The sequence below is a fragment of the Rattus norvegicus genome, chromosome 6 (genome assembly GCF_036323735.1).
Source record: "Rattus norvegicus strain BN/NHsdMcwi chromosome 6, GRCr8, whole genome shotgun sequence".
Taxonomy (NCBI): domain Eukaryota; kingdom Metazoa; phylum Chordata; class Mammalia; order Rodentia; family Muridae; genus Rattus; species Rattus norvegicus.
The window spans coordinates 19259590-19278647 of NC_086024.1; the positions used below are offsets into that span (position 1 = coordinate 19259590).

Consider the following 19058-nt stretch of genomic DNA (forward strand, 5'->3'; position numbering starts at 1 on the left):
TAAAAATAAATCACCTCAGGAAAATGGTAGTAATGATGGTTTTCTTGAGCAGAACAGAGATCCAGTGACATCAGGCTGCTGGGGCTAGGTTAATTTACTGCTTTCTGGCTAGCAAGCAGCAATACTGTGCTGTAACACATCTGTCTATGAAGGGGCCACACTTTTACGAAGGACAAGGATCTTTCCTTTTTGGCCTTCAGAGCAGCACTGTGATGCAGCAGTTACCAAACTCATTTGAAAGGCATGGATCTGAGGCTTGGGAAATCTAAGTGTCTTCCCAAAGCAAGTGACAAGACAGAAATTGGCTTTTAGTGTTTCTGAGTCAAGTATGTGGTACATCCCAGCAGCTTCTTTTTCAGATTCTCAGTGCACTCCCTGAGGCCCATGTCTGTGGAGAGATGTCAACTAACACCTGTTTACTTTAGAAGATAAGTTATCAGCTAGTGCCAAGACTCCTGCTCCTATCCATGGTCCATTGAGCTGGTACCTTGTTCTGTGCTCCAGGGAGGTGCACCTCCGGGCCTTGTTATTGCATCAATAACTGAAGTGAGGCTGTCTCCACTACCTGCACTTTTAATGACTTGGCTATTTTTACCTATTTTATGGTTTTATTTATAGAGGCCATCATGTATCAGAGAAGCCATTTATAAGGCTCCAGGAGGGATTATTGGAACCCAGATTGTTTATCTTTCTATTAATAGAATCTATAAAGCTGAAAAGAAGGACTCTGAGATAAGAGGGATTTATCTGGGAGCCTATAAAAATGAGCCCACCAACTTGTCTATCTCTATGCTAGCACAGAGGAGGGAAGTAAAGGGAGCATGTAGCCCCAAGCAGTCCTCTACTGGCAGGCTACCAAAGCAGCCAATTGCTGTTTTCTCTACTGTGGCATAAAAAAAACATTCCCAAGGTATGGGGGAGGGTGGGGCTAATGTTTCATTGCTCTTTGCAAGACATAGACTCTTAAGGATAGCCTAGAAGGTTGTGGATGCTCAGAATACATTCTTGTCCTTCCCTGGGATAGGATAATTTTGCAGCAAGCATGGTAGTCAGTGATCATTTTTTAATAGTTATGTGACTTGTCAGCTAATCATTAAAAAATTATAAAGTGCAGTGAAATCCCAGGGAAAAGAATGGACACACACTTCAACTTTAAAATGCTGTAAGATATATGTGGGCTTCCCATTTCAGACTTAAGCATGAGAGCATTTAAGATCCCCTATAATGCTGGAAGGTTATGAGATATCCTCTCTCTACCCCCTTCTCTCTCTCTCTCTCTCTCTCTCTCTCTCTCTCTCTCTCTCTCTCTCTGTCTCTCTCTCTCACACACACACACACACACACATACACACACACAGAGAGAGAGCGAGAGAGAGAGAGAAAGAGAGAGAGAGAGAGAGAGAGAGAGAGAGAGAGAGAGAGAGAGAGGAACAGAGACAGAGACAGAGAGGTTTTGTGGTTTGGTTTTGTTTGTGAGACAAGGTCTTGCTGTATAACTCCAGCTGGGCCTCAAATTCACAGATCTCCACCCGCCTCTGTTTCGCAGGGATTAAAGGAGTATACCACAAGACGCTGTGCTTTATATAGGTTTCTTTAAAATTTTCTAGACTATAACCTTAGGAAACAGCTTGTTAACTAAGCAGTGAAGTGATGCTGGGAAGACACAGCTGCACACCCAAGAAGGAGGGTAGAATGATGAGCCCCATGATCATCATTAGCTGAAGCATCCTCACACACCTGGTACCAACGCTAACCATTCCCTTGCACAGCCTTCTTGGGAAAGATGTTACTAATTCCACCTTGAAGATAAATGGAACGTCTACTCCTAATTTACAGGTGTCACCTCTTTTGAGAAGCTTCATTTTTGGCTTTCTGGCTCATCTTTATATTCGGAGACTTAACCATTCCCAAATTCAATAATTTTGGAGCGGCACGATGTGTTTGCATGGATGGCAGAAGATCGGTGCACCGAACATTTTAATCATATGTCTTCAGAAATTACAAAGTACCCACAAATAGACACGCTAGGAAAATGACCTGTTACAAAATAAACCAGAAATCCCAGTGCTTTCCTGAGCATATAGGTACATGTGCTTTACAGTTTTCTGAATGGGATTGGGAAGGACAGGAGTCAGGCTATTGAGTCAAACACAAAGTTAACATGGATCTCAACTCCCACCCATCTTGAAATCAGCTGTGAAATAAACAGTGAAACATCCTCATGCATGGACAGTGTTACTTCGTTTTGAAGTGACACATAGTAATTGTACATAGTTGTTGTTGTAAAAATATAATAAATAAAACACTATCTTTTACCCTATTCTAGATCCAGCACCCAAATGCCCCAAGATATCTGCAGGATATCATAATTCTCAGCCAGCAAAGCCTCTCACCTGCTTTGCTCCATCCCATACCACACTGCTGAAAGCCTCTCTCTGAGCCTGGCAGCGATCTCTCTATCTATCTAGTCCCGAAGGCAGGTGTCCATGCCAGAAACACACATCCCAACTCCATGGCAGCCCCTCTGCCACCACACACTCTCCCAAACTCAATTCTCCACATGAAAAACCACACAACACAATAACCTTTCACCCATTTGATAAGATATAATTGCCCACCTAAACATACAAAGCCCAGTACACATCCATCCCTTAAGAACATTAATAACAACCTGTAAATACACAGAGTGGGATCTTAACGTCAGCTTCCATTTTCTCTCCTCTCTGTCCTTCCTGTCTCTCCTCTTTCCATTCCAGTCTCTTCTTCCTTCAAACTTCTCTCCTGCCCATCCTTCCTTCTCATCAATGACAGGCCTCCTTCTATCCTGTACCTGCCCTCACCTGTATTTTACAAATTAAATGGGGAGAAGATTCTGGTGAAGTCACCTGAGTCCTGAGTACGTGACTAGGCAGCCGTCCTTGGGCAGTGGAATTAGCATCAAAATATAGATAACTCCAGGTCAAACCACAACACATAGTTGTGACCACAACATGACATGTTGATATATGTGCCCCACATTTAAGCAGTGACATGGGAGGATTCCAAAGAGCTGCTGTTGGTTGCCAAAATAAACTGGCATGAATTAGATGCTTAAATATAAGAAATGTATTCTCTGTGCATCAAACTGTGAGGATTGGTTTCTTTCAAGAAACTCCTTAGCTTGCACATATATATGTATTTGCAATAAGGCCTCATTGTATAGCCCAACTGGCCTCAAACTCAAGCTTCTGCCTCCACCTCTAACTGTGTCTGGTGGCAATGTCCTTTCTGATGCATTGTCTCACTTTACTGTTCCTAGACTCTATCTCTAAGTAAGCTCACATTCTAAGGTTTGGGGGTTAGGGTTTCAAAGCATTGATTTGGAGGGAAGAGTATAATATAGCCCATATCAGATGCCTTTGTTCAAAAAAGTTTGTGTTTTCAGAACAGAAAACATGCTCTCATTCCTAGAGAATGAACATGGGAGGTCAACAATGCTTTTTAACTCACAGAATTTTCTATCAATTCACTTGACTCAAGTTTTTAACATAAACAGTCCACAAAGGTGATTCTGTACACCATCAGAACTTTCTCTGAGTAGCTTATTGGCTACCTCCCAAAGCATCAAAGGCTGCACCTTCTACAATCAAACTATGTGTGCAATAATTATAACCATGTGCCCATGGAAGAGCAATCCATTGCTTCTTCTCTATTCCTATATGCCCAGGAGCAAACCCACGAATCCTGATTCCATGTTTCATGAGACGCTCTCTCTGCTTCAAGCTTCAGTGTGGTTAAGACAGTGGTCCTCAATCTTCCTAATGCTTCCTAAACGTAGTCCCTCATACTGTGGTGACCCACCAACCATAAAATTATTCCATTGCTATGTCGTAACTGTAATTTTGCTGTTATAAATTGTAATGCAGATATCTAATATGCAGTATATCTGATAAGTAACCCCAAGGAGTCAGAACCCACAAGTTGAAAACCAATGATATAAGGGGTCTTCCATGTATCTTTTTGCTCCCGATGTGTCACAAAGCCATAGGCATTTGCTCAGTGCTGGAGTTTTCAGTTCATACAGTCAGCTAGAGAGCTGCCAGCCCCACCTACTGCCAGCCATATTAGTTGGAACAGAGTAGAGTTAATTCTGGGTGGTGTTGGAGAAAGTAAACAAAATGGTCAAAGAGCTCCTTTCAAAAAGAAATCATAAAACTCATGTTTTCTACCACTTTAAGAAAAGTGACATTCACTATCGTAATTTGAATGGGGGTTATTTTTGCTTAGGGTAGATTGCATTTATACTATGGCTACATTACCAATTAATGAAATCTGTCTTAGGTTACTGTTACTATTATTATTTAGTAGTAGTAATGGTGGTGGTAGTGGTAGTAGTAGTATAGTAGTAGTAGTAGTAGTAGTAGTAGTAGTAGTAGTAGTAACTTCCTGTTCTTTTAAACTAGCAAGTTTTCTGTATATACTTGTGCGTTCAAGTGTGTTTTAACTGAATATCTTGTGATCTTTGTCCATATGTCATGTAATTACATGGTGATATAAAATCAGTAGAAATCTATGAATGCATTCCTTTGGTGAACATGCACTTGGTCATGTAAGTGATGGAGATGATGGTACCAAATGCTAGGGATCCAAAACACATAAATGGTTCAGTCAGCTGGAGAAGGGAGAGCATCAAACAGGCCTAATTTTAGAGAAAGCAGCAGCTTCAAAACCTGAACATGAAGTCAAATCACAAGAAGAGTATGCAGGTCCATGTTTCTTGTCACTTTAATGAGATTGGGAATTTGCATTTCTAGTAAGTTCCCTGATATCATTGCTTGGGGAACACACTCAGAACAATTAATCCAGGGTTTTAAGTATACGGAGTCATGAAAGCTCTGAAGGGGGGTAAGAGACATTCCAAAGCGTTAGTGAAGAAGGCAACAGATGGAGGACTAGGAATATGGGGAACCATATTAGCTCTAAAGCCAGAGAAAGTGCAGATAGAATACTATTTGGCTGAGACACACTGTGAAAACTTGAGCTAAAGAGTGGTATAAATGATCCATTGCTATGCTAAGGGTCCTCGATTGAATATCACCCTGTAGGAGGGGTTTAATGATCAATTAGACTCTAAGCTGAAAGAACCTCAGGAAAACCCTGTCCAAATTCCAGAGAGAAGGTTCTCTCTTGACTCTCCAACTTTTGGCAAGAAATCATATCACTGCTCTGGTGACAAGCCCCACTGGGGGTGGGGGGTGATTTGAGCTATGTGCAGGAACAGGTGTTGATTGCAGGTCAACTTTTGTCACTGACCACTGAGCTATAGCAGTGTAGCTTCTGAGTACCATGACGGGTAACTGGCTTATGCTGATTGATGTTTCGAGAGCCTCATGCTTCATTGACCTCTTAGAGCCTCCTGTTTCTCAGATGGATATGACTATGGCTAGACCCTGGCCTAGTGTGGTAGAAGAGCCTAATTCGTGAGTCTTAATGAAATATGCTTTTTTTTTCCCCAGGGGAAGATGACGATGATGATGAATGTGGGGAGGAGAAGCTGCCCTCCTGTTTTGATTACGTGATGCACTTTCTCACAGTGTTCTGGAAGGTTCTGTTTGCCTTCGTCCCACCTACAGAATATTGGAATGGCTGGGCCTGCTTCATTGTCTCCATCCTCATGATCGGCCTACTGACAGCCTTCATTGGAGATCTGGCTTCCCACTTTGGCTGCACCATTGGTCTGAAAGATTCCGTGACTGCAGTTGTGTTTGTCGCTCTTGGAACCTCAGTGCCAGGTAAAAGTTGATTCATATATAACACTCCCAAAACAACAAAGCACATATACGTGCATGCCCGTACACACACACACACACACACACACACACACACACACACACACACACACAAATACCATTAATTTTATTTTATGTTGGCCTGGGGCATACATATTAATTATCAGTTGCAAATAGTTTCTTAGTTAGGAGTGGGAATTTGTGCTATCCTCCCCCATTCGGTGCTGGGACTTGGTTAGAACCTGGGATAGGCCTATGTGCGCTGTCACAGTCTGCGTTCACATGTGTATCGGGATTGTTCTGTCTGGAAGACTCTGTTTCCTTGGAATCAGCCACCACCTCTGGCTCTTGTAATCTTCCCACCTCCCCTTCTTCATAGATCCTTGAGCCTCGAAAGGAACGTTTTGATGAAGATACCCATTCAGTACAGAGTGCTCTAAGGTCTCTCACCCACTGCACCTTGCCCAGTTGTGAATCCCTTTGCTAATTAGCATCTACTTCTCTGATGGGGCTTAAGCAATGTTCTGCTCTATGGGTTTAGTAATAAGATAATAATGTCTTATATCAAGAATCTTGTTTACATTGGATTCAGAAAGAAACCATTCTGTAGTGGCAAGGGCACCTCTTAGATATTTAGCGGTTGTGAGCATTTTCTGCCACTCCCAAAAATCTGGCCTTGGTCTTTCTCCACTGTCTCAACTAGTCTATACTTGAGGCCTGCCCATTGCTCCTTGAGCTTCCCTTTGCCAGATGCTCACCACAAGTCAGAAAAAAAAAATTAAAGTGTGAATATTCCAGACTGTCTTTTAGCCCCTGGCACTGTGAGATTTTTCTGTTCCCTTCAGTGCTGATTATCCCTTTATCCTTTGAAATACGCCATGTAGGAATTATTTCCCTCTGGAGGTTTTTAAGACATGAAAGGAAACACAGTTCTAGAGGGTTCTGAAGTTTTTTTTTCCAATTTATATATAGAAAATTCACAAATAAAGCTCTTAGCTTGGGGAAGCTTATATCGTTTTTGAATTTAAAATACCACAAAAGAATTTGAGATAAAGCTGGTTCTCTTAACTATCCACCATTTTCTCTTTTCTGTGGCATTGATGTACATCCAGGAGTATAGCTCAGGTATCTGTACTTCTAGAAGGTCTTCATTCACAATGAAGGTCTAAGAGGCGTCTTGACTCTCTATGCCTGTTCGTCTGCCTGATACAAAATGGACAATAATACTTATGACAGTTCGAACAGAATTGGTTAGAGGATTTAATAATATGTTCTGCACATTAGTATAAGATACAGGTATTAATTACCTCAGATTTTACACTAAGATCAACTCAAAACAGTGTCAAAAGGATTGGAGAAAATGATGGTGGGTGAGGGAAAGTTGTGAGCAAGAGAGGAACCTTTATAGGTGACCATAAAACTCTAGTGTGCTAGGTGTGTGCACTGTGTTCACATTACGTATTATTTACATTTTTAAGTGATACGGCGTTTCTTCCTTTCAACCTCAGTTCCTGTATTTTGCCCCTTAGGCCCTGCTCCTAAAGGTGAGGTGGTTCCTTTTGTTTAATTTTTCCCTGAGCTAAAATTCAAACTACTTTTGTATTACTTTTATAACAAGATTATTCATTATTAGTGGCGTATGTTTTGGTTTTTCATTTCCCAGCCTCTAGTGGCTCCTGAGGCTAACACAGCCTATGTTGTGTTTAAGTAGGAAGGATTTTACAGTTTTCCGTATCTCGCTGCTCCCTTTCTCAGTGGACCTTAAGACAGCTGGCATGTAGCAGAAGTCACACTGATCCCTCCAGGAGAGGCAAGTCTCAATGTCACCCCTGAAAATGTATGACCTGCCACGACCAGGAATGCAGACAGTGGTAGCTGTCTCTAAGACAACTCCACAGCTCACAAGAGAGTGAACACCAAGGCTTTCTCTCACGACTCACCAAGTTAAGAGAATAAATCACTTGTCCACACTCAGTTTAAGTTCAGATGAATTGGATTTGGGTAATTTATAATACAGGTCCTAGCCCTGCTCTGCCATTTTAAACATACATTTAAAGTACTGTATGAACACTTCCCCATATGCCTTACAATTTTCCTGAGATTATTCATATCTCTTTGCCTCTGTTTTGACATTTTTCACTTTTAAGACATGTCGCACTGTGGCTATATGCAAACTCTTGATCAGGTTCTTATTCACTTTAGAAAAAAGTCAGATACTAGGCGTTGCGTTTCAAACAACTTCTGAAATTAGTAAAGACTTGTCTTTATCATTATTTTTAAGTAAAAAATTTTAAAGTTTAGTCTACTCGGAATATTCAGCTCTGAAATAGCTATCAATAAATGAAATGCTAAGACATTTCTGATCATCACAGACTCATGTGTCTGATGCATGTGAACAGGAGATTTGGTCATCGCAAGGTTAAGTCAAGCTGCCTGTAGTACATGGCTGTCTAGGTGTGGGTGGGTGGAGTCTGGAGGAAGTGCATTCAGGATGCTCTCCCAAGAGACAAAGGAAGAATCACTGTTAGCTTTGGAAGCCAATCTCCAGGAGAACGAGAGTGAACTTCAATCCAAGGATTTGTCAAGAAACATGCTCACTCTGCCCCTTCGTAGGCACGGAGGTAGCATCAGAAGGGGATAGGACAGCACCCGACCCATGCAAGCACTTCTCAGCTGCAAGCACTTCTTGTTGTATCCCATCCACAAAGGCCTGGTGCTGTTGGTACAGAGCTCACAGGCAGACGGGTTAATGTTTCACGGACGACTTCAGTTTCTGAAAGACTGTACCCCCTTCTCTCAGTAGTCAGGATATAAGAGTACATGCATTGAGACAATATAAAAAAAAACATAAGCATTCAAGTCAGCTGCAACAGGGTGTAAACCAATCCACCCCCTTCTACATACGACTGTGCATGACATGCTGTGGGGGTGCGTTGTCTAACACCTGCAATACGGTTTCTTGACCTGACTCACGCAACATAAAAATCTCTCTGCAATAGGAAGGTGGTTGAGCAATTAAACTGCTCGTCCTGAAAGCAGGAGGGTAAGGATTGGGATTAGGAGTCCCAGGAGCTACATAAATGCCGGGTAGATGTGGCTGCCTGCCTATAATTCCAGCATTCACAATGAAGAAGCAGGAGAACCGTGCAGCAAGCTGTCTGAGTAGGCAAGCCTCGTCAGCGAGCTCATCGCTCAGTGAGAGACCCTGACTAAGTGACTAAGACAGAGAGCCACTGAGGAAGAATTGGACGAGAACCTTAGGCCTCTACATGCATGTATTTGTATATCTGTGAGTCCACATCCTTGCAAACATACTCCTAGGCATGAAGAAAAACACAGGAGGTGGGAGCAGGGATTGAAAACGTATCTCATAGCACTGTTGTGAGAAGCACTTATCTTTAAAGTACCTGGCAGCGGGTAATGCACAGAGTAGATATTAAAAAAAAAAAAGTTATATCTCCTTTTTCTTCTGTTTCAATCTGCTAGTTAAAAAGTTTAGTCCTCTGGGTATTAAGCCCAAGTATACCTATGAAAGCATGGGTAGCGACATAAATTATTGGCCTATCTCCTTTGATAAATTATGCTGGGGGTTTATGGGTAGGCATCCTTCATGGCTTTGTTTCCCACAATTGTACTACATCTTCTTGAGCTTCAGCACTTCAAGGCAGACACTCGAGGGAGCCACTCTACGGTGTGTATGCATATCTAGTTAAGTGGTAAACATTTTCAATCCCAAACCGTCTACCAGGAGCCAGGATTCCCCAGTCCCTCTGGCATCACGTCCTGCAAGAGGCTGCCTCAGGGCAGCAATGTTTTGTCTCCAGATACTTCTGATACTCTAACGTTAGACAGCCGGTTTCTTCACTACCAAGAAAGGTCACAGCTACTAAACCAGGACGGTTAGCCCCACAGTCAGGCTGGAGGCAAGGCCACCAGGGGACAGTGCCCTGGCCAACATTAGTCATTTCAGTGACTTTCCTACAGACCCCATCTTAACAGCATCTACTGCAGCTGGGAGCCATTTGGGGGTTAAATGGTCAGTACTCACCAGCACAGTTGCCTACAGTAAGGTGATGTTAAATGAAGTTGAAAAAAGTGTACAGGAGCAAAACATGACAAGGATAATGAAGTAAAAAAGAGGTGGATACCAGATTTCATAAGGATTCTTCTGTAACCAACACCACAGCCGCTGTTTGGTCTACAGCAAAGCACTTCACAAAAGAGGTGGTGCAAAGAGCCCAGAACACTTGCATGAACCTGGAAGATCCATTTCAAAACCTCCTACAGCTTTTATTCCTTCTGATCAAAGGGCCTACATTACATGACTTGAAGGTTTTCTGCCAGCAGTTACAGCCCTTATCTTACTTTCCTCAATCCTGCATGAACTCATGGTATTGAAGACAAGGCTGCATCATGACCGGGATGTTAGCAATGATGTCATCTCTCAGGAGGCAGTGCAGGGAGCAGAGATACTCAGCATGTGTCGCGCCAGCCTGAAGCCTTACAGAGGCCTTGGATTAGTGCCCTGATGGCACACAAGCCAATTTCACTCACCCTCATTAGAATCACAGGATAAGAGAGAGAGACTAAAAATATTCCATTCTGTCTTAGCTGAGACTTCTTACATACTCTCTGCCGGTCAATGCAAGGACACTAGTAGACACAGGATGGTGTGTATGTATGTATATGTGTGTGCAAGCACATGTCCGTGTGTGTGTGTGTGTGTGTGTGTCTTCTTACACTTGAAATGCTAATGGTGTGCTTCTATGTTGGGAAAGAATGTAAGTCCTCACGTCCTTTCTGTCTTAGGCACATTTCACAAGAAGCAAGTATCATGTAAAATAAGGATCTCAGTCCCTTTAGCCCCATAAAGATCAAAAAGTGTGTGGTCGATCGTCTAACAAGGATGTGTAGTGGTGTTTGGTTGATTTTTCTCCCTTTCTCCTTATATTTAGAAATAGGATAATAAAAAAAAACTCAAAGGCTACTCTTCTAGTCTTATAAATGCAAGCTAATCCTACATTTGTAACATATTACTCAGGCATTACCTCCAAACCACAAAATTCACACATTTGAAGAATACCCCACACTGCACTCTGCTATTATTATGCTATTATTGCCCTAAAACCTCCTGCGTTAGAGCATTGAATACTCCCAAAGAGATCCCTCACCATTTAATCAAGATCATCAAGTCTTGATTTCTTCCTCCAGCCTCAAGAAATCCCTTACAAACTTTCTGACTCTGTAGTTCTGTCAGTTCTGAGTTACCATTGAAGACATTTTAATATAAAAACGTGGATTCTAACATTTTATTGTAATCGTACTTACCCTTATAATACAGAAGCATGAACTTTACTGTACACACTTACAGATGTCTAAGTGTCTTCTCAACAGACATCTTGCAACCGTGTGGGGTATTTTCGTCTTAGTTGGGTTTAGGCATCTGTAAATTTCGATATCTTTAAAGCAATCCAAATACCTCAAAGTACCTTCTCCCCGGAAATACTATTAACTCATACACTTTTGTTTCCTGGAAGGAAAAATGACACTCAGAATCAATACTGAGGAATTATAGGATGTTTACCAATGTCTAACATTATATAAGTCTTTAATAGATGTCTTTGGCCACTTCTGTTTTGTTGATTTGGGCAAGTGTTAAGGAGCCCAGGGTCATTAATTCAGCTTCTCATTCTCCAAAGTGTCATTGATCAATACAAACCTATCAAAACTGCTAGGGAGAGAATACAGAAACCTGGACCTATTCGTCAGGTTCTATCACCCTGTACAAAGAATTCCACGCTGCTGTCAAACTCATAAGAAGAAATATTAGGCTATAAGAAGGTGTCACTTCATTACCATGCCATGGACACGGTGTGAACAAGAGAATGACTTCAGGCTCATTGGTATTTTTAGAAAAGAAGCCATATAATTGTCACTTAATTTGAATGGTAAATCTTACATGTGGGTATAAAAAATGTTGGAATCCGTTTGAGATAGAGCATAGTATAAATATGAAGTCATGGCGCTTGGCATTTATGTGCACTACCAGCTGAAAACTATCTTTGCTCCCAGCACACAGACCTTACATTCTGCCTCTTCTCAGAAATGAAACATAAGCTATATATTACTTGTTTATACTCTGCTTCATTCTAAAAATTAAATCCATAAAATGCCTTCCATGATGTAGGCACCTTTCCCAGCACATGATCACCAAAAATGCTAAATCGGTGAGTGACCATATTTGATAACCTTCATTTAGCTCAGCAAATATAAATCCTATACGTCATGCACAAGAAAAAGATGGCTGATTTGGGCTCTATTATTTGTGATCAGAGAACCGCATTGTGCTTGATTTATTTTATCCCGCTGGAGCACAGGGGGCTCTAGGGCATGGGCTCTCATAAATCGCAAGCTATTATTAGGTTATCATAGTAAAATATCATGGGTAGAGACAAACAGCAAGACTCTCTTCAGATCCAAACAAAGATGATCCCCAGTAGGGTCTGTAACCAGGCTCAGCAGAGGACTAATTATAGCCTGTCATTCCTGAGCTGTATTTACAAAATAACAAAAAACCCACAGATGTACAAAATGGTCATGAAAATGTCCTTCTGAGGAATGTGTGTGTTGAGGCTTCAGATGGCCAAAACTGACAAAGAGAGCCCCAGAGGTAGCTTCTTTGTCAAGTGGGGATCTGAGGGTAAGGCTGTTGGGTGGGAGTGGACAGTTGCTATGGCAACAGTTGCCATGGCCCTGCTCTAGCGGACCATGGAGGTGCTACCTGCCCCACACTCTGTGCTTCCAAAATCCTGCATTTAGGCAATAGAGGAAAAAAAAACGATGCAAAAGAAGTTGATATCAGTAAGTTTTCTAAAATCAAGTATTGTTGTCTTGAGGCTATGATGAGATTTTTTTTTTAGTGCCAAGAATTAGCAAAAACATCTGTAAGATTATCTGACAAGGTCCATAAATAGCTAGAAAACCTAAACAACTCTGTGAAATAATGTGGCTCTCTTACATGAAAAACTCAAGTTGCCTTTCTTCTCCCCTAGTCACAAAGGCATTAAAAAAGATAGCTGCAAAGAATATCTCAAAGATATCCAAAGGAAGGAAGTAGCATATGAGTAGGGAATAGGCCACTCTGAGTACTTTCCCTTCATTCATTCTAGAAATAGCTCACAAGGACCCACTCAGCACTAGGCACAGTTTCACAAGGGAGCAGCAGAGGGATGTAGAGAATTCTGTGGAGCCTGCACTCCATTCCTGGGCATGGCACTTAGTCACGGAGATGGAAGTTGTTGAAAATAAAGGAAAATAAGCTGTGATGTCATAGAATAGTCCTTATTTGTGGCAGAGCAACATTTAAATAGGGCAAGTTAACTCCTTAGACCACTAATCATTGGCAACTTGGACTTAGCCTTTAGCATTCTCCTGCAGACTACACTGCATAGAGTAGTCTTTAAGACTATGGAACTGCGCTGACTTTCTAGGCTTCCCATTCCACTTGGAGCCTTTGGTCACTTCTTGTTCTTCTCCCAGCAAGATACTGCTCTCCTTTCACTTCTGCCACATCTGCTGTCCCTAAACTCTCTGTTTCCCTCCATCCCAAATATTCTAGGTTAGTTCTGGCTTTGAGAACATCCAAATCATGGTCCTACTAAGGCCTCGCTTATCAATGATGATTTCCTGGAGGCATAACATTTTATATTAATGCACACAGAGAAAAAAAGCTTTCCATGTTAGCTAAACTGCCATGGTTTCATCGAAGAGAAAGTAATTTCATGTAACTTAATCACTTTAATACCCACAGAAGCTCTGGACATTAGACAATACAGAAGGTTGTTAGTGCCAAACATGGGCCATGATCTAGCAAGAATTGAAATGCTATTTCCTCCCTGGGGGTAGGGCAATATAGAGCTAAGGGTAACTGTCCACCAAACCTCATAATTGTTGGAAAAGGCAAGCAAACCACATAACAGCTATGCAAGAGCTCTGAAATCGGCATGCATGCTAAAATTAGGAGATGTTGACCAGCAGGCTTTGGATGTTTTGGATGACTGGGAAAGAGACAGGTGTACCCTAGGTATTTTATATGGTATTTGTAGTAATGATTATACATCTAGAAAGATTTCCAAGTATAAAGTATAAAGGCTGAACAATGCGGGCATCGTTTCTTCTTCAAGTATCTCAAAGCCACACGTCTCTTACCAAGTCTGTAAAAAGTCTTTGTCAGGTTAAGTGAACATGCAGAGCAATTTCAAGCAGTGCAATCAATAAAACAGACCACTGGTAAATAAAAGATAATGTATCTGCAGCACAAATTACAAACTGAAGACATGAAGTCAGTAGTCAGAGGAAGAGGAGACACAGAGGCACCTTCAGCTCTCTTACTGAAGTTTCCTTTAAGATTATGTTCCTTAGCTGAGCATGGTGGTCCACACCTTTAATCTGGGGGGGGGGGGAAGAGGCTAGGAGATCGCTGTGGACACAGGGTAGCCTGGCCACGTAGCTAGCTTCAAACCAGCCAGTGTTACACTGTAAGACACACTGTCTCAAGAAAAGAAAGTTTGGAGAAAAAGAAGAAAGAAAATAATCTACTCTTTCCTGTAATTGCTCCTATCCTGGACACATTCCTGAACTTGGGCTCAAGGCTAGCTAGGCCCCGATGGCCAGGATGCTCCCCCACTTGGTCTCCTATGATGCTCCCTCATCATCCTCCATAACCTTTAAGCACATCCATTCTGTGTATTGTATTCTGAAATCCCCACCTGCCTGGCTTAACCCTAGCAATTGGCACAGCCAAAAGGACCAGAAAGCCTTCATTTCCTGCCCAGATAAACTTATCACTTACAAGACTATTTTAAATGTATAAATTTTTTATGAATCTTTTAATAACACAAATAACAATGCATGTCCTTTATAAATGAGACAGGAACTATTAATAAGCTGTAGAATATGTAGTCTTACCACCAATTAACATTTCTGTATCTTTCAATTTTTAAATTTCTGTAATTTTTGAGGAAGTTGCACAAAAATATACACACGCATATTTGACCCACATTTTTAAATGAACTAATCTTTTACATATATTACATCATCTATTATACACATATTACATATATTACACATATATCTCACACATTACACATTACATATATTGCATATATTATACATATTACACATTTACACATATGCATAGCATATGTTACATATATTACACATATTACACATATACATATTACATATATTATATATTACATATTACGTGTGTTAATATTACATTATGTATACATATATATTACATGTCCTGCTTTGTTACATAATAGTATTGTGTTGTGGACACTCAGGATTTTAACAGTTCTAAAATATTATTAGTTACAATTTATTTTATCAAAGATATTTGACAAGTAGGTTTTTCCCAACTTTTTTCTAACATAAAAGCTGCATAAACTAGGACTTTACACAAACTTATCCACCTGCTAAATTATTTCTAATTTTAGTTCCATTTCTAAATCAGAGGCTGAAATACTGGACCAATGTGTGCCCTTACGTCAGATGGTTATGCATGTCACTTACACAGTAATGAGCTAATTGGGGGACCCACGCCAAATCACAGCAAAGCAAGAGCTAGGCATTGTTACAATCAACAAAGCAACCCATTCAGAAGAGTCCCTCTGTGTGGAGTAACTATCCACAGGACAAAGGGACATGGTGAGTGTCTTCAGTGTGCTGACTTTATCCACAGGGTCAGTCGTTACAGCCCACGAGCTGACCAGGAAGTTCCATCACAGCCTATGGGTGAGAAGAAGGGTTTGGAGATGGGTGGAGGCAGATGTCTTCAAGTACAGTTTCTTATACTGACCCTTGGCAGGTCCCTCTACCTCTATTCAAGATGCCTCGCTCCAAGGCACATCCTTTTACCACTCTAGAGTGCGACTTGAAACAGAGATAGCTTGAGCAGATTCAAGGAGAAGATGAGTGTTTGAGAATCACAAAGCATAGAAGGGAAAGAATAAGGTTCTGATAAGATGATGGAGGGAGAAAGAAAGAGAGAAACAGATGACGAGAGGGGGGAGAGAGGAGAAAGACAGAGAGACAAAGACAGAGAGACTGAGAGAGACAGAGAGGGAATAAGAGACAGGAGAAATAAGCTGGGCCTGGATTGTCTTAGAAGCAGGAAGTGAGATTCTAAATCACAAACCAGCTGGCCTGAGGGACGACACTAATGTTCCTGTGTTCCTGCTCCAAATTTGCTTTGCTCTTCCCTTTTCAAAAATGCCGCTGAATTAGTTCAGACTGAATTTGTTCTCTCACAGAGTTTTATAATGAAAGTAATAGAGCCATACTTCTAATACAGAATTATCGGAACCCGATGCCATTTTAAAAACAGGTTTACCCATGTCTGCTTCTGGGTATGGTAGAGAGAGGCAGCATAAATGTCATCCAAGAAAATCCAGAGACCTAGAACTGAACAATAACTTTAAAGTCAGTTACAATTCTGTTAATGTTGCAGAGCAGTGGTTCTTGGCCTCCCTAACGTTGTGACCCTTCAATACTGTTTCTCATGTTGTAGTGACCCCAACCATAAAATTATTTCATTCCTACTTCATAACTATAATTTTTATACTGTTGTGAATATAATAAAGTCAATATATGTTTTCGAATGGTTTGGGGTGACCCTTGTGAAAGGATCATTCAGCCCTCAAAAGGTCATGACCCGCAGTTTAAGAAACACTGTTCTAGAAGAATGGAGGGCCACCCATGAAAGTAGCTGCCTTTTAGCCTCACTCCAGCCCTCTACAATATCCTATTTTACTTAAGAAGCTAAGCTGGGACTTCTATAGAAAATTACCTCATTCATTTTATTCGCACGTGCAGCCATTTTAACACTGTGTTGGCATAGTTGGCTGCAAATGAGACAAAGATTTCTTGGTATTTTCCTTTAACTCCTTGTCTACTTTCAAATTTAAGATGTGTCACTAGGCTAGTCTTCACAGTCATCCCAAGGACTGGTGATGAAGAAATCCGGCTCCAGCTAGGTCTCTATGCTTTTGTACCAAATCTCAAGGTTTGCCTCCCATTGGTAATATCATGTTGAGAGCACGCTCCTTATTCTTTACACTTTGTCTCATCTACAAAACGAAAGTAACAATAGTGTGCAATTATGCTAAGTTAGAATCCATGTATTATTCCTACCCTAGTAAGTCTCAATAAATGGTCACTGTCATCTCTATTACCACCAAGTTTTGTGGACATAGCAGACACAATGGCATCCTCCCATCTTCCTTCAGAGTCTACTAACCCCAGATCACCTCCTGGAAGTAAACTGTGATAAAAGATCTAAGTAACATCACCATAATCTCTGCTATTGTTGAAACACAGCAATCGATATCTTTACTTTTGGAACTTCCCCCTTCCGGGTGCCAGACTAGGTCCCGGACATTCCTTCATAAGAGCATTTTAGCAGCTGTACAAATGAACACTTACATCTTACCCTACTTACAAATGAGCTTTCAGAGGCCTTTGAGATGAATTATCCTGTTAGACAGTGGATGAAAAATAAAATCAGGACCAGATCTTTTCCCATAGCTTGGCTCCTTGCTATCAAAATTGGATTGTGCCGAGTATGTGCTTAGAACCAGCATTGCTCAGTAGCAGTCACGGTTACCCACAGAGATACCCCAATTCTTGTGACCAAATGAACCACCTACCTTCAGGTCCATTTGGTAAAGTCCCCAGGATAAGCAGAAGTCACCAGCATTCATCTGACTGTCCATAAGGTTTAGAAAGAAGAAAGGGACCTCTCCCTGATCAGCCCACCTCAGCCCTGTTACTACTCATCAGGCATACTTTGGAATTTCAAACATGTAACTTATAAAAGTCATTTTTATTTCTGGCAATAAAACAAGTGGGACTCAAAACTGAGGGTCCCAAGCATGCAAGCACCTGCATTCTGCTCTACTTCAGACCGACATCAAAATCTCAAAGGACAGCCAGAGGGAAGATCGCTACCTTTCTGCACACTAGCCTACTTTGTTTAGGGTTTCCTTAGAACCAAAGAGTAGATGGAGTTAAGTGACCAAGAAATGCAAATAAAGACAGCAATCCCGAACCAAGGAAGCTGTCAGGGTCCTCTTAATGATTCAAGATGGGATTGGAATGGTGGCTTAGCAGTTAAGAGCATGCACTGTGTCGTTCAGTACCCAGCACCCACACATCCAAAGACTTATAGCCACCTGCGGCTCCAGCTGAAGGTGTCCCAGGGCTCTGTTGACCTTTGCAGACTCATGTGCCTGATCCCCCCTTCCTAGTCTCACATAATTAAAGAAATTAAAATAAAATCTTTTTTTAAAAAAAATGCTCAGGTTATCTGTTTAGATTTTTAGCAATTTTTACTAAATGCCATGAACCTAGGAGGTCCACCGAGGAGGGGCCTGCAGTTCTCTCAAGCATGTATGAACGTTTCACTTGGAAAGCTACCCTGTTTGAGTATGATGGGTTGGAAGGTTGTCATTTCCGCCTGAGGACATGCATCAAAGTACACTTTGGAAAGGTGATTAAATTGTGCTTCCTCTCCTCCACCTCGCGTTCCCTGAACAAAATCTCTCATTACGTTCTTTCTTTGACCTTAAACTCCAGCATCCTGTTGGCTACATGGTAGGAAATCTCAGGGTGAGGAGAAGCTTTGCAAAATGCTCACATTCAAGTGAACGGCTCAGGATGGAAAATAACCTCTCATTCAACAGCAAAGGCAGACCTCTTTGCAGGTCTCTAGCCCAGGACATAGACGTGCCTGTCTTCGTTAAGGGGAGAAAGAAGCCATGTATGCCCGTAGCTAATGCTGGTGAAAGCTTTAAACTGTCCTCTGCTATGGCCTCACCCCAGACAATTAAGCAGAGAGTTAGGGAGGGCCAGCTAGTTGCTCTTCCCCAAGTTCTCCTGTTGATTCTTATTTCCCCCCTCCTGGGGGGTGGGGGGCCAAGAAGCAGGAACTTTGGTCTGTGATCTTACGAGCATGCAGTCTCCTGCAGTACTCAGTGACTATCTCCACATCTTTTTCAATCTCTTTAAAGACAGCTTTATAGGCAGAAATTTTTAGTTCCCCTACCCCACCCGCAACCTGCCCTTACTTAGTTTTGACAACTCTATTCCCTCTCATCATTAATCCATCCGTTGTAATTCTCTGGTTTCTGGCAGTCCGCTTAGAAGCCAAATACGGATTACTTTCGTGTGACCAGGGATGGTGTCCGTATTTACTTGGGTACATAAATGTTACAAGTAACCTAAGGC

The 19058-nt window shown here is 41.5% G+C and overlaps 1 protein-coding gene across 25 annotated transcripts in view; it reads left to right on the forward strand.

The window, feature by feature from the left end:
- Slc8a1 (solute carrier family 8 member A1) overlaps nucleotides 1-19058 on the forward strand; it is a 324207-nt gene that overhangs the window by 284092 nt on the left and 21057 nt on the right. For all 25 annotated transcript variants that reach the window (XM_039111865.2, XM_039111867.2, XM_039111878.2 and 22 more), the window contains one exon: nucleotides 5496-5771. In XM_039111865.2, coding sequence (XP_038967793.1) covers nucleotides 5496-5771 — 276 coding nt within the window. The remainder of the gene's footprint in view (nucleotides 1-5495; nucleotides 5772-19058) is intronic.